Source organism: Meriones unguiculatus, chromosome 7, assembly GCF_030254825.1.
Source record: "Meriones unguiculatus strain TT.TT164.6M chromosome 7, Bangor_MerUng_6.1, whole genome shotgun sequence".
NCBI lineage: Eukaryota > Metazoa > Chordata > Mammalia > Rodentia > Muridae > Meriones > Meriones unguiculatus.
The window spans coordinates 20,411,163-20,424,960 of NC_083355.1; the positions used below are offsets into that span (position 1 = coordinate 20,411,163).

Genomic DNA, 13,798 nt, shown 5'->3' on the forward strand with positions numbered 1-13,798 from the left:
GAATTGCTGCCGAGCTACAAGGCCTGGTACTGTACACGGCCTGAGCATTTAGCTCTCTTTCCATTCTATTCTTGATTTCTTTCCATTCTAGTCTTAACATAGGAAGACCTTTCCTGCAGATGGATTTCTTTTCCCTGGATGTACCTGAGAGGCAAAGCTCATTTTGAAAGCTGTTGACTTCTCAACCAGGTCGTGTGGAGCTAGGACTGACTCCAAGCAAGGGTCTTGTGGCCCTAAGTTGAGGCGCCACCAAGCTGATGGGGGCAGCGGGAGAGGCTGCAGCTCAGACAGGAGGAAGGGTGAGCTTAGCTTGCAAGCACTCAGAGGAGCAGGGCGGGGACCACTACCCCCGGTGGCAGAGCAACCAACACATCCCAGGAGAGGAGGGTGGAGACCCATGACCCTTGACCCCGAGGGCAATGACGTCAAGAATGCCAATACAGACATTACTTGCAGCTTCTCCAGAGCCAGTTTCAGAGGTATTAGACCAGCAGTCAACAGCACAAGGACAGAGGTGACCGACATGAGATGCAGTTAATGGAGATGAACTGTTTCAGAATGCAGGCTCACAAATAAGCTAGAAATGGCCAGTGAGATGCGGGATGCACGGCGTCACGTGTGTGGCCCCAGGGTGCAGTAGGGTTGGCAGAGTGAACACAAGGATGGGGAAAGAGAAGCCCCAGATAGACACGAAGGCTCTGGTCTTACCACTTCGTCCTCGGTAGGCTTGAAAACACAAATTCACACTTAGTGGGAAGCTGTGCCACACACAAGATCACAAGCTATGAGCACGCATTACTGACTGGGTTTTTGGGGGGAGGCTGGTTAGTTGGGGATAGCATGTTGGAGGAACTCTCCCTTAGCACAGACTTAAAGGGCAATTTAAGGTACTTATTTTTAAAGGCAGCCCAACACTTGCAGTTAAAAACAAACAAACAAACAAAAACAACCAAAAACCAAAAGCATAGTCAGAGTGGCCAGACTGAAAAAGCCAGCCTAGTTCCTCATTGCTATTTTATTTGCTTTAAAAAAAATAATACAATCGGGGGCAGAGAGTTAGTAGTTTAGTTGGGAGGCATTGTGCCACAAATGGAGAATGAATTTTAAACAGCTGACATGGGGAGCAGAGTCAACAGGAAAGGCAGCCAGGCCTGATTTCCTTGCCGCTCTCACTCTCTAAAAAGAAGACAGACAGCAGTTTTTAAAAGCTCTTAAAAAAACCAAACAAACAAAACCCCTTGGATGACGAACACCTCGATGAGGCGGGCCTCAAAAGGCGGCCCCGAGGGTGGCTGGTGAGCAGCGTGACTAAGGACTCGGGAGGAGCAGAGGATGAAGAAGCTATGCTGAAGGCTCCCGTGTTTGGGGTTAGCAAGAGGTGAGACGCTGGGCACTGGGTGGCTGGAGGAGAGCAGTTAGCGGCTGAGGCCACATGCAGCGCACCACAGACCCAAGGAGTTCAAGAAGAGCAGAGCCGAGCTGCGTGGGCTCCGTGGCCGCACCTGGAGATTAGAGCAGGCCCCGCGGGGCAAGCTGCCGCATCCCAAGCAAGGCCCGACAGTGGCCAGTCATTAGTAGTTTGATTTTTCGAGGAGACGATTGAGTAAAGCCTCTTAGGAAACAAGCCCGGAGCTGCCCGAGGTAGGAGAGGAAGCCCGCGCCACCGGCTCTTACCTCTTCTGCGTCCTCTGAGTGGGTGGAGAGCTGGTCATGCTGAATAATTTCAGCATCCTCCTCTGTCGGTCCGTTGCCCACCCTGATCCCACCAAAGTTGAGAGTTCCCTACACAGACGAACAGAAAGAGCAGTATTTGCCTGGGCTTTAGTGTGGCACTCTGTGAGGTGGGGAAGGGCGGTGGTTAGTACATAACAATCCTCAGAAACGTATACATCCTATCAGCAAAAGCAATGGCCGCTGATGGGTCAGGCTAAGTGAAAAAAACAAAAAACAAAACGAGGAGCTGACCCACCCCAGCTACCGCCGCTGTGGCCCCCACGGGTGGCAGCCCTGCGTTTACCACCTCATCTGGTGACACGGAGATGAAGCAACCTTGCCTTGGTCAGTGCTAAATGAGCTCTTGGTGAGCAAGGAGCTGAACGTGGACGCGCTCTCACAACAAGCGCAGCTCAGCCGGTAGAGGCGAGGGGGCCTGAGTGTTGCTGGAACCGAAGATGAGACTTTCCAAGTGTGATGTGGGAGGACAGATGGCAGCGGATGGATGGCATGGTGAGGGTGCCCTGCTCTGACAGGTTTTCAACAGGAGCCCAAGAGTTCCAGCAACCTCTACCAGAAATGAACCAGGCCTGTCTAGAACAAAGGGCTCCCCAGGTCTGGGAAGACAAAACCGAACAACATCCTAACAGACACCCATTTGTGACTAAAGAATACTGAGTTTTAACAATGGAAAGTAGAGTGGAGACCCCTTTCTGTCAGAGCCAGAGTGAAAGGGACTTAGGAAGTGGCTCCTGGACATTTACTACAGGTTTAGCAATAGGCTGGAGAACTGCGTCCCTGCAACCTGACCTTTCCAGTAAGCTTGAACAATGTGTAAACAGGGCTGGGAACCTCCCTGTGGTTCCCCTTTAGCTTCCCCTTTAGCTTCATCTTTTGGGGCACCCTTTTTACTGCAGCTCTCTGGCCAGTTCAGACTCCAGCGTTTCCATAGGTAGATTCTCATTTTCTTGTGGTAGCTGTCCTACAAGGCTGGTCAGAGAAACAGCCACAGCAGGAGTACTTTGGAAGCCTCCCTCCCCCAACAACACAGGGTTTCTCTGTGTAGCCCTGGCTGTCCTGAAACTCACTTTGTAGACCCAGCTGGCCTCAAACTCAGAGGTCTGCCTGCCTCTGCCTCCTGAGTACTGGAACTAAAGGCGTGTGCCAGTATGCCCAGCTGGAAGCTATGTTTTCAATAGATTCTCAAATGCTATCCCCAGAAATACATACTCAATATACAGACTTAGTAGGCCTGGGGTAGGGTAGAGGAAAGCATTGCTGAAAAGTGGGATAATCGTTGTGAAGGGTGCAGCAAAATATAAAACACATTGCACCCTTGAAGATTCAACAGTCCCATTACTAAGACACCTGTGTCTACAAAAGCCAGCAAGACACATACGCACCAGGACATTCTCTGCATCGCTGTTTAAAATAGCAGAGAACTGGAGCTATCACCACAGGCAGCACCAACAGTGGTTACGTACCTTCAGCACAGCCAGAGGATTCTAGGCAATGTCAGGTACCATAAAAAGATTGGCAACTACTCTGAAAACGACCTCTACGAAACACCAAGAGGCAGGAGAGTGACTCAGTTTAAAGCGGTTCCTGATACAACTCTGTCCTTCTAGGTACACAGACATGTCTACACGCCTATCAACAGATGACAGACATGTGCGGAAGCAAAGCCCCGACCTGATAGCAATGCCCTGGGGGAGGAGCGCGGTGGGGACTGAGACTTCTTGGTTCACAGTGCAAGAGCTCTCCAGTCAGGTGTGCCCACTGCTTGCTTTTCTTCCTTCCTTCCTTCCTTCCTTCCTTCCTTCCTTCCTTCCTTCCTTCCTTCCTTCCTTTCTTGTTTGTCTTTCTTTCCTTTGATCAGTGGGGTCATGGAATTATGGGCCACTTTATTTTTTTCTTCCACTCTTCTGTTTTAACACCCAGATAGTTTACCAGGTGATTCTGATACACACTCAGATTTGGGAACCACTGAAACCTAAGCACTTCTAGGTTGGGCACAAATGGACACCTAGCTATCTTCAGAAGGAGGACAAAGGGTGCACAGGAGATTCCATTGTATCTTGGCCTGGGTCATACAGGATAGAGGAGGAAAAGTTCAGAATTCTAAATTCCCCAAACACAGGCCATGTCTGGAGGTTTCCCTAGCCAGCAGAAGAGATGAGACAGACAGGCTAGACCTCCTAGCCAGACCCTAATAACACCCTGCAGAGCACAGAGAACAAGTTACGGAAGGAGATGAGAGAGCACATCGGCAAAGACAAAGGAAAGGCCGGACTGTGAGAGCGCCACTTACAGAGACAACTGAGGAGACAAGCGGAGCAGAAGCACATCTGTGCTCACAGCCTCAGCCTCTTGTGTCAAAGGGTCCTTCTGGGAGGGTGGTCATCCTGACTGCTGGGCTACTCTACAGAACCTACGGCTGAGCAGAGCCCAAGAATGTGAAAGCTTCCAGACGAGGAGGGGTCTACTGTGGAGCTTAAAGGCGCCATACTTAAAGGCGTTGAGAACTCAGATGAACCGTGCAATGCCGAGAGAGCAGCAAGAAAACTACGTGGAAAGAAAAATCAATGCTGGACAGTATGCGCCCCTACCTGAGAATCATTTGAAATAGCAAAGTTAAAAGTTTCATCTGGCATAAACACCCATTTTCTTTAAAGCGGTGGACGCCAACAGAGCAATCCTGACCACGGAGATTGAAAATCTAGAATGGTGGATGGATTACACAGACACTCGTGCATGCGAAGATTCTGGTAAGAAGATTGTTTTTTTTTTTTTTTTTTTGAGAACAAATGCTCAAATGCCTGATGTTCAAAGTGCTGTTACTGAATCGCAAGTTAGTATTAGGAGGGGGGATGGTCCAGTCAGATGCCTCTGGTTGCTATGACAGAGGTGCAGCACGCAGAAGACACGTGAGAGGGGAGGCCTCAGCAAAACAGCTGAGCACATAAGGGCTTCTGCGTCCCAGGAAGGGAAAAAGATGCAGACCTCTCAAGAAGGCAAGTCATGGCTGAGAACACCAAAAACTCACGGCCAAGTATCCTTTGAGGGCTCCCTGAAGTACAGAATCATCAATGAAGAGTCGGAGCCCCTCTTGCCTCCATGCTGAAAACTCACCCCAGAGACGGCCACAAAATACAGACACAAAAGTGGAGGAGGCCAAAAGCTGCTGTCTTGGAGTAAGACGATGGGACTCGAAGCCGGGGATGCAGCAGCCACTCTGCTCCCGAGGGTAGGATTGTACTTACACATCCGAACAGAAACTTAGTAGGCCGGTGGAAAGATGATACCTGAATCTATTCCTAAGAGGTGGGTGGCTCCTCTGTGATCGTCTCAGTGAGCGACAAGGGTACCCTTCTTGAGGGCACGCGTCCCGTGCTCCCAACGGCCTTAAGAAAGAGCTCGGCTGCGCGCTGTTTGCCACCTCCTTAAACAAACAGTTTTGCTTTGCTGGAGGTAATTGACTCACTGTTGCAGCCGACGCTGCCTCTAGTCCCTGCTGGCTCGGGGCTGCTGTGACTGGGGCCTCCACGGGTTGCCCTTCCTGATAGTGAATGGGAGAAAAGAAGAAGGGAGAAGAGAACGAAGGAGGGACGGGGAGGGCAGGGGGAGGAGAGATGAATGGAGGGCACATGGAAGGATGAAGATGGCCAGAGAAGGGAGAAGGAGGATCTCGTAACTCAGCTGCTCTCCAACGGGAGGGATCATCACACAGCCATGGGAATCATGCAACAAGATCTCTTGGGTTTTCCCAGGCAGTGCAGTAAGTAAGCGTTGTCGGATAGCCAGAAATTACGCGCAGTACCGAACATTTGGCAAGCTGACGTTTGTGTGTATGAGTGCAGAGTTGGTATACACACATACGATAAGTAAACACCTGTATGCGCATATTCTGCTTTTTAAAAGAAGAAGAAGAAATAAAAACCAGTGGGCTTTAATCAGGTGTTTTGGCCGGTGAAAGTGTCATAGTCTCATCTTAAAAGAAAAACGACTTCGTGTCAGTCCTGTGGTTGCCCAGGCAAACCACATGAGTGAGTTCGCAGTCTGCAGCCCTCCTAATCTGGGTTTTGGCTGACACTGCATCTAGACAGGCCCAGGCCTGGACTCTGCTGAGGGCAGGAGTAAATCCAATCCACGTGTCTGAGCGACAAACACGGAGTTCTCTGACACTGGCAGGCCCGGCGTTCATGCTCGTGTGAATACAAATGCATTCTAAGAATACATGCGCGTGTGCAGTTAATCACATCCTCCGAGGGACCGCCTCAGTCTTAAACAGGGAAACGGCTGGTGATCTCCAGCCACTGCGCACTCACCAAGTGCTTTTTCCTCAGATACTGATGGCGCAGGATCAGTGGCTTAAACAGCAGCATCCAAGGGACACAGAGCATCGCCACCACTATGAGGAAACACTGAATTCCTTTCTGCAAAGTAAGAGACAATGTACATCACAAAGTCCATTAGTCGAACAGACTGTTTCCAACGACAGCACAAGTTTTCTCCCAAACAATATTTTCTTATTGGATATTGCATGTTTTTTTTTCTCTAAATAACGAGCAGGTGCCATGACAAACCTAGTAACTGTTCCATAAAATGGTAGTTTTATATTCTGACCCCTCTTTCTCATCTAATTGTTAGAGACAGGATCTCACTATGTAGCTCACCCTGGCATGGAATTCATTACGTGGCCCAGGCTTACCTTGATCTCTGGCACCTTTGCACCTCAGCCTTCTGAGGACTAGGATTACAGGCCTGTGGCACTCAGCCCTACAAATTTTATCCTTTAGAGTGGGGAATCACAGCGAACCCTCCCCAGCAAGGAGGGACGGGGGAGGGGTTTGACTATATGGTTCATACTTTATAGTATGAAAACTAAAAACAGTGTTTTTAGGCTTTCTTCAGGTCAGAGTTCCACGGGGCTCTTTGACCTGGGTAGCCACCTATAACAGCGGTCTTCTGGGCTGACGTACCTGTCCAGAGTACAGCATTGCATTCCCAGACTCCGGGTAGGAGAAGAGGAACATGTTTATGAAATGGATCAGGAGGCTCGGTGCGTTCTTAGAGGAGTGGGCATCGTAGGCTGTCCACTTGTAAAAGATAAGGATGACCAGGTAGCCAAACAAGGAGGACATGAAGATTATTTCAGGAATAAAGCCAAAGTAAATATTCAGGGGCTTCTTGAAATAGCTAAGAAGGAAAAGAGAAAAATGGTATTAAGAGTGAACAGGCCTATGGCAGCCCTTCACCGAAGGAAGAGCTTGCTAGATTTTTCTACACTCTGCTCCCTCAGCTCTGTTTGGACCACTTTAATCAGCAACCAGAGCACTGGAGACAACAGAAACTACACTTCCACACTTCTCGGCCTGGAGCAGCTCCAAACCCCCCTCCACCACTGTCTGAGAAAGTACTCAGAAAATCTAGTACATGGACACAGTTTGTAAGTTGGTATGTATCACACATCAAGGAAGAAGTGGGACTGGAGAGAGGCCTTGTCAGTTAAGAGCACTTACTGTTCTTGCAGGTGACCCAAGTGCAGATTCCCAGCACCCATGCCAGGCAGCTCACAACCATCTATAACTGCAGCCCCAGGGGATCTGAGGCCCCTGGCCTCTATGGGCACCTACACGCATGTGCCCACACTCCCAGATACACACAATTCAAGACTCACTAAATACATATTTAAAAACAAGAATTTACTTAGGCTTGGGGCCTAGGTCTATGGTAATGTCTGCCTGGTTGGTACAAGGCCTGAGTCAATCATAAAAAACAACAAAAGAATTCACTAAATTGCAAGGAAAAAGGAAAAGATTTTTTTATACCTATAAATAGCTAAGAAATTAATATGAAGCCTCATTTGAGACCACGAAGTTTGTATGCTATAGAACGCTCCTACAATATAGACTGAGGTCCTGAGTTACTGATTCCCCTCCAAACATGTGATGATTTCTTTAGGCAAAAGTGTTTCTGCCTAACGCAGCTGTCTGGTGTCAGGGGCAGAGGAACCCACATGTGGTTGAAAAGGCTCAGGCTGACTCCAAACAGCATGTGGATGATCCCAAGGATAACGGACATCTTCATCTTGAAGGAGTTGAGGAAGGTCAGCTTGTTGGTTGCGATGTTCCAAATCTGTTACGATGAAAGAAAACCAGAAGGTGCCACACAAAGAAATTCTCAAGTGGAAAAGCACTGTCCACCTGCCTAAAAGATACCTTTTTATTATGGAACATTCAAAACAATTTATTCAAATAAAGATAATACCAAAAGAAACGTTTATGTATCTATCAGCCAGCTTTGATCATCCCTATCAGTTTATAGTATTTTATTTTGTTTTGAGACAGGCTTTCTCTGTGTGTAATAGCCCTAGCTGTTCTGGAACTCGCTTTGTAGACTGGGTTGGCCTCAAACTCAGAGGTCCACCTGTTTCTCAAGGGCTGGGATTAAAGGCCAGAGACACCATGTCTGGATTCATTCCTATCAATTTAAAGACTCAGGGGAACCTAGTTTCGGCATACTCTCTTCCCACTGCCATAATACTTTCAGACAAAGCTGAAATAGCCTAGTGTTTTACTTACAAATATTTCAGTACGGATCTCTAAAAGGTAAGGACTTCTTTTAAAAACACAACTATAATGCAGTCATCATGTCCTGAAAGTATCAACAGCGATTTTGTGTATGTGTGTATGCGAGAGTGTGAAACCAGGGCTTTAGACATCTTGTCTGTACTAGGCAAGTGCTGTCCTGTGGAGCTCAACCCTCAAAATGCCCCATCTCCCCAGGGTGCAGGGATTACAGGTATGTGTCACCATGACGGGGCTAGAGAGAGGGTTCAGTGGTTCAGCAATATTTGTTGCTCATTCAGGGGACCTGGGTTCAAGTCTCTGCACCCAGAGAGTGACTCACAACCTTCTATAACTCCAGTCCTAGGGGATCCAATGTCTGGCCTCCTCAGGCAACATGTGCATCATACATGTGATGCACAGATATACATGGAGACAAAACACCAGACACAGAAAATAAAAAAATAAAGGCAAACAAAAAGCAAAACAAAACAAAAAACCCCCTATCACCTGGCATAGCTCTTATCATATAATTGTCAAAACGGGATCTCACATAGCCAAGGCTGGCCTCAAACTCAAAACGTAGTGGAACCTTGAACTTCTGATTGTTTTTGTTGTTGTTTTGTTTTGTTTTTTAAGACGTGGATAGCCCTGGATGTCCTGGAACTCTCTGTAGACGATGCTCACCTTTAACTCAGAGATTTGCCTGCCTCTGCCTCCCAAGTGCTGGAATTAAAGGCGTACACCACCACTGCCTGGCTCATATAAGAATTCTTGCTAATTGGTTGGGTTCTTCTTTGTTTGTTTGTTTGTTTTTGCCCTTATGGAGCCATCAAGACACACTGTCTAGGGCTGGAGAGGTGGCTCAGAGGTTAAGAGCACTGGTGCTCTTTCAAAGGTTCTGAGTTCAATTCCCAGTGTGGTTACATGGTGACTCACACCCATCTATAATGAGATCTGGTGCCCTCTTCCGGAGCACAGGTGTACATGCAGGCAGAACACTATACACAATAAATAAATAAATCTTTTTTAAAAAAGGCATACTGTCTAAATCAAGCTTTCATAAACTTTTTCCACTTAGCGGTACATTTTTCATCATTTATTCAAGAAAAAAGCAAATTAATATAGCAATGAGTTGGGTGTGGTTATTTTTATAAAAAGAGTTAAATCTTAATCTAGTGCTGTAATTCCAGCACTTATGATGTGGAAGCATGAGAATTAGGAGTTCAAGGCTATACTCCACTACATTTTGAGTTTGAGGCCAGCCTTGGCTATGTGAGACCCTGTTTTGAAAAAAACAAACAAAAGAATTTGATCTTGGCTGAATATTTGATACTGTCTGGTGTCAGGCATCTTCAACATTTTTCTGACTTTCTTAATAACTGTTGCAGGATATTTGATGGCATTGTGAACATCAAAAATGTGAACTGTAAAACCCTGTTTCTTGTTTGGTATAGTTGAGCCCTATCATACACAAGAACTTCCTGTTTATTGTAAACAGGTGATTGTGGTGTGGTTCATCCAGCCCTAGCACACACCTTTAATCCAAGACCTCTCTGTATACTGGATTTAATAAAATTAACCCTAGGTCAAGAGGCGGAGCTAGAAACCAGCTGAGAAAGATTAAAGAGTAGGAGGGACTTGGAGTCGAGGGGTATTTAAGACAGTGTAGAGACATAGAAAAGGCTTTTTAGCTAAAGCCCTGGCTTTAGGTTAGGCTTTAGCTACTCGGCTTCCTGGCTTTTTGGGTTTTGAGCTAGCAAGCTTTGGCCTTGGGTTTTCACCTTTTCCTCTTGGGCTGAGCTAGTGAGCCTTTGGGTTTTTTCCATCCGGACGTGAGTGAGCTGAGAAGGAAGGTCAGTGAGCGCTTTATCTGACTCTCTGAGCTAGCAGGTTTTCACCCCAGCATCTGGCTCCCAAGTCTTTATTGGTAAAATAGAACAGAAAAATGTCCACTTTTCTTTATAACAACAAATAACTTTATAATTACCATCACTAGGATGCTGCTCTGCAGAAGTGCACAGTATGAAACTGCTGAAGTGTATTTAGTTGTTGCAAGATTAATTACAAGGCCTTCCTCCCCCCACACCTTAAATGAACTCAAGGCAGCCAATTCAAACATTCTGTGCTGGGGACATAGCTTAGTGGTTACAGTGCTTGCCTCGAGTGCCTGAGATCCTGGGTTCCATCTACTCTAGCACAAAAAACCCAAAACATCATCATACAACACAACCCAAAGAGACACTCATTTGATACTTACATGCTGAGGAATGATGATAGAAAAACATTATTTATTTCCCATAATTATACCATCATACTTCCACAAGAACAGAAATCCTTATATGAACATTAGAAAAAAAAAAACCCCACAAAACTATGATTTTCAACATTTCTTCACTTCTTCAATTTTTTAAGATTAATTTGTTATGTATAGTGTTCTGCCTGCATATGTGCCTTCATGCCAGAAGAGGGCAGCAGATCTCACTATAGATGGTCATGAGCCACCATGTGGTTGCTGGGAATTGAACTCAGGACCTCTCAAAGAGCTGCCATCTGTGTAGTTCCTTAATTTTCTTTTTAAACTTTAACAATACTTTGCGTATGTCTATGTGTACATGTGCACATGAGGTTAGAGGTGACGCTGGGTGTTTTCCTTAGTCATTCTTCATGTGACTTTTTGAGGCAGGGTCTCTCACTGATTCCAGCATTCACTCATTCTGCCAGTGGCCAACACGCCAGCTGTTATGTGGGTGGCGGGACCTGAACTCAGGTCCTCACGTTCACATAACAAGCACTTTATTGATCGAGCATCGCTGCAGCTCCTGTTTTGATTTTTAATTTTTAGTTAGTTTTTTAGTTTGTTTTGTTTGTTGTTATTGGTTTTTCGTTTTTTTTGGACCAGGTTTCACCACATGGCCTGAGCTGGCCTGATACTCGAGTGACCTTGTCTTCCTCAGCTCCCCATGTGCTGGGATCAAGGTGTCCACTTTAGTTATTTCCACCTTAAGCCTCTCATTTCAAGATCAGTAAAAACTTCAAAGCTGAGGCAGAAAGACCAAAAAGTTCAAGTCCTGGGGCTGGAGAGATGGCTCAGTGGTTAAGAGTGCTAGCTGTTCTTGCAGAGGACCTGGGTTCAAGTCACAGCACCCACATGGCAGTTCACAACTGTCTGTAGCTGCAGTTCCAGGGGATCCGACACCCTCACACAGACATACATGTAGGCAAAACACCAATGTACATAAAATAAATACATAACTCTAAAAGGCCACATGCAGGAAAAAGGTGCACTTACCGGATCAATGCCAAATGGGTACGGTCCACCAAAAACTCCAGGGATAGCCGGGTTCAGCTGGAGCACGGAACTCCCCAGAAGCGTCTCCTCTCTATTGCGTTAGGGAAAGTCAAATGTTATTTTTGATGGAGAAGAGGGAAATACTAGGTCTAAAAACTAAGCACAGAAGACACTGCTGGGGCTATCTCCATTCCTCAATGGAAAGGATGAAACCAGGGCTGGGGAGGATGGCTCGGTGGGAGTGTACTTGCCTAGCTAGCATGCGTGATAGCTAGTGCTTAGATCCACAGAACCTGCTTAAAGGCCAGGCGGGAGGAGGAGACAGACAAGCTAGCTAACCGGCCCAGCTGAATGGCAAGCCCCGGGTTCAGGAGGGGACCTCGAAGCCTCGATGTATGAGGGAGAGATCAGCTAGCAAGACAAGTAGTGTCAACACTGACCCTCCGCAAACACACAAATGCACCTTTACACAAGTGAACACACTTACACACATGTGCAAAAGGAAGAAAGGGGAATTAGTAGCCAAGAACAAGAGGGAATCAAGCACAAAGAACAATTAAGTACCAATACATAACTGAGGAGGGAATTTGGGTAACCTGCTTTTAGTTTACAAACCAATAAATAGATCCATTAATTTATAGGCTCAGATCCCGGACATTTGCTGAACAGATCATCCAGCCCTTCACGGACTGGAGCATGAATGAGAGGAGACAGCACATCCTTCTGACACAGACGTTCTCAGCTCCTTCCTAAAGGGTGTCAGTCTACTGCCTGCCCCACGCGTCGGAGCTGAACACGTAAGGAATCAGCTTTGGCTTTTGGCTTCTGAAACTTACGTCCAGTTCCCTATGGTGAACATTGGCCGGACACTCCATGATGACCCAAAGATATTCAGAGACTTGGAGAAGCAGTCGTTGTAGATGAGTCCGGTGTAGATGGAGAACAGTCCCATCAGGAGGATGATGTAGCGGCCGCTGAACACGGTGCTAAACATCTGGGGGCCGGGACAAAGGAGTTACAAGAGGACAGCACGGCAGCTTCCGTGGTGACAATGTTACTTAGAATGCAGCAGCCCGCCCCATCCTGGTTCTGAAAGCTTGAACTGACGCTCAAAATTAGGCTAAGAAGGCTGGGGGTGGGGGGAGAGTAGCCCGATGGCAGAGCACTTGCTTAGGCCCCGGGAGGCCCAAGGGTCAGCCCCAGAATCACAAATGAGGTAAGAATGCTGAGGTAAGGGCATATGTACAGCACATGGCCTCTTCAATATTCAAACAACTTTCTAGTCCTTTCTGTGAAGTCAGGGGCTTTTAGATCATCACTTTGATCACGAATGCTTGAGAGATTACACCATCCCTTCCAGTGCAGGTGTCACCAAAACGGTACCTCATTCTCGTTCTTCTGGGAGAGGATCCGGCTCTCCCTCAACACCATCCACACGGCAAAAAGGGTCATCAAAATGCCGTGGCCAAAATCTCCAAACATGACAGCGAACAGAAAAGGGAAAGTGATGATGGTGTACGGGGCTATAAAGAAACCAGAGAGACAACCACGAGGTAAGTAAAAGCACGAATCCCCGCATGCTCGTTCTTGCCTGGACCGAGGTCAACATGGAGGCTTATTTCTCCACACCCCGGTGAATAGGCCCTCTCTCAGGGAAATACATCACGGGGAGGTCCACAGCCTCACAGAGCAGCTGACAGGCTGCGTGCTACAGCTAACACTTCACACTAAGCGGATGACAGGAAACAGAGGGTCCTGATAACACTAGCTGCTTGTTCTCCTCCCTTCCTCCAGCCTGGGGACGCTACTCAGGGCTAGGCCAGTTGTTTCTCTGCTGCCATTTCTGAGCTGATAAAGCCCTTGGGAAATAGGGGAAAGCCTGGACCCAGAGGAAAGCAAGTCCCACGCAAGGCTGCAGGCTAAAAAATGAATGCTAGTACTCTTGAATTAATAATTAACCAAACACAGGAGAGACCTGGCATGTGCTGAAAACAGTTCCTATTCTACTTTCTGTCCAGCCTTAGGACGAGAGACCAAGAAGTCATTCTACAACACAAGACATCTTGAGAAGCATTTTTGTTTAAAGCAGTTCCTCCAAAGCCAAGTGGGTGTTTTGATTGCTTGCTTGTTTGCTTGTTTTGAGACAAGTCTCACTGTGTAGCCTTGTTGGGCCTAGCATTAACTCTGTAGACCAGGCTGGATCTGAACCCAGAGGTTTACCTGC

The 13,798-nt window shown here is 47.1% G+C and overlaps 1 protein-coding gene across 7 annotated transcripts in view; it reads right to left on the reverse strand.

The window, feature by feature from the left end:
- Positions 1–13,798, reverse strand: part of Atp6v0a1 (ATPase H+ transporting V0 subunit a1) — a 53,377-nt gene that overhangs the window by 11,619 nt on the left and 27,960 nt on the right. For 2 of the 7 annotated variants that reach the window (XM_060386693.1, XM_060386691.1), the window contains exons 12-20: positions 12,958–13,097; positions 12,411–12,568; positions 11,575–11,665; positions 7,733–7,851; positions 6,696–6,912; positions 6,042–6,149; positions 5,198–5,272; positions 1,675–1,782; positions 709–726 (exon numbers count right to left, since the gene is read on the reverse strand). In XM_060386693.1, coding sequence (XP_060242676.1) covers positions 709–726; positions 1,675–1,782; positions 5,198–5,272; positions 6,042–6,149; positions 6,696–6,912; positions 7,733–7,851; positions 11,575–11,665; positions 12,411–12,568; positions 12,958–13,097 — 1,034 coding nt within the window. The remainder of the gene's footprint in view (positions 1–708; positions 727–1,674; positions 1,783–5,197; positions 5,273–6,041; positions 6,150–6,695; positions 6,913–7,732; positions 7,852–11,574; positions 11,666–12,410; positions 12,569–12,957; positions 13,098–13,798) is intronic. The other 5 variants (XM_021641146.2, XM_021641144.2, XM_021641147.2 and 2 more) reach the window with 3 other exon arrangements.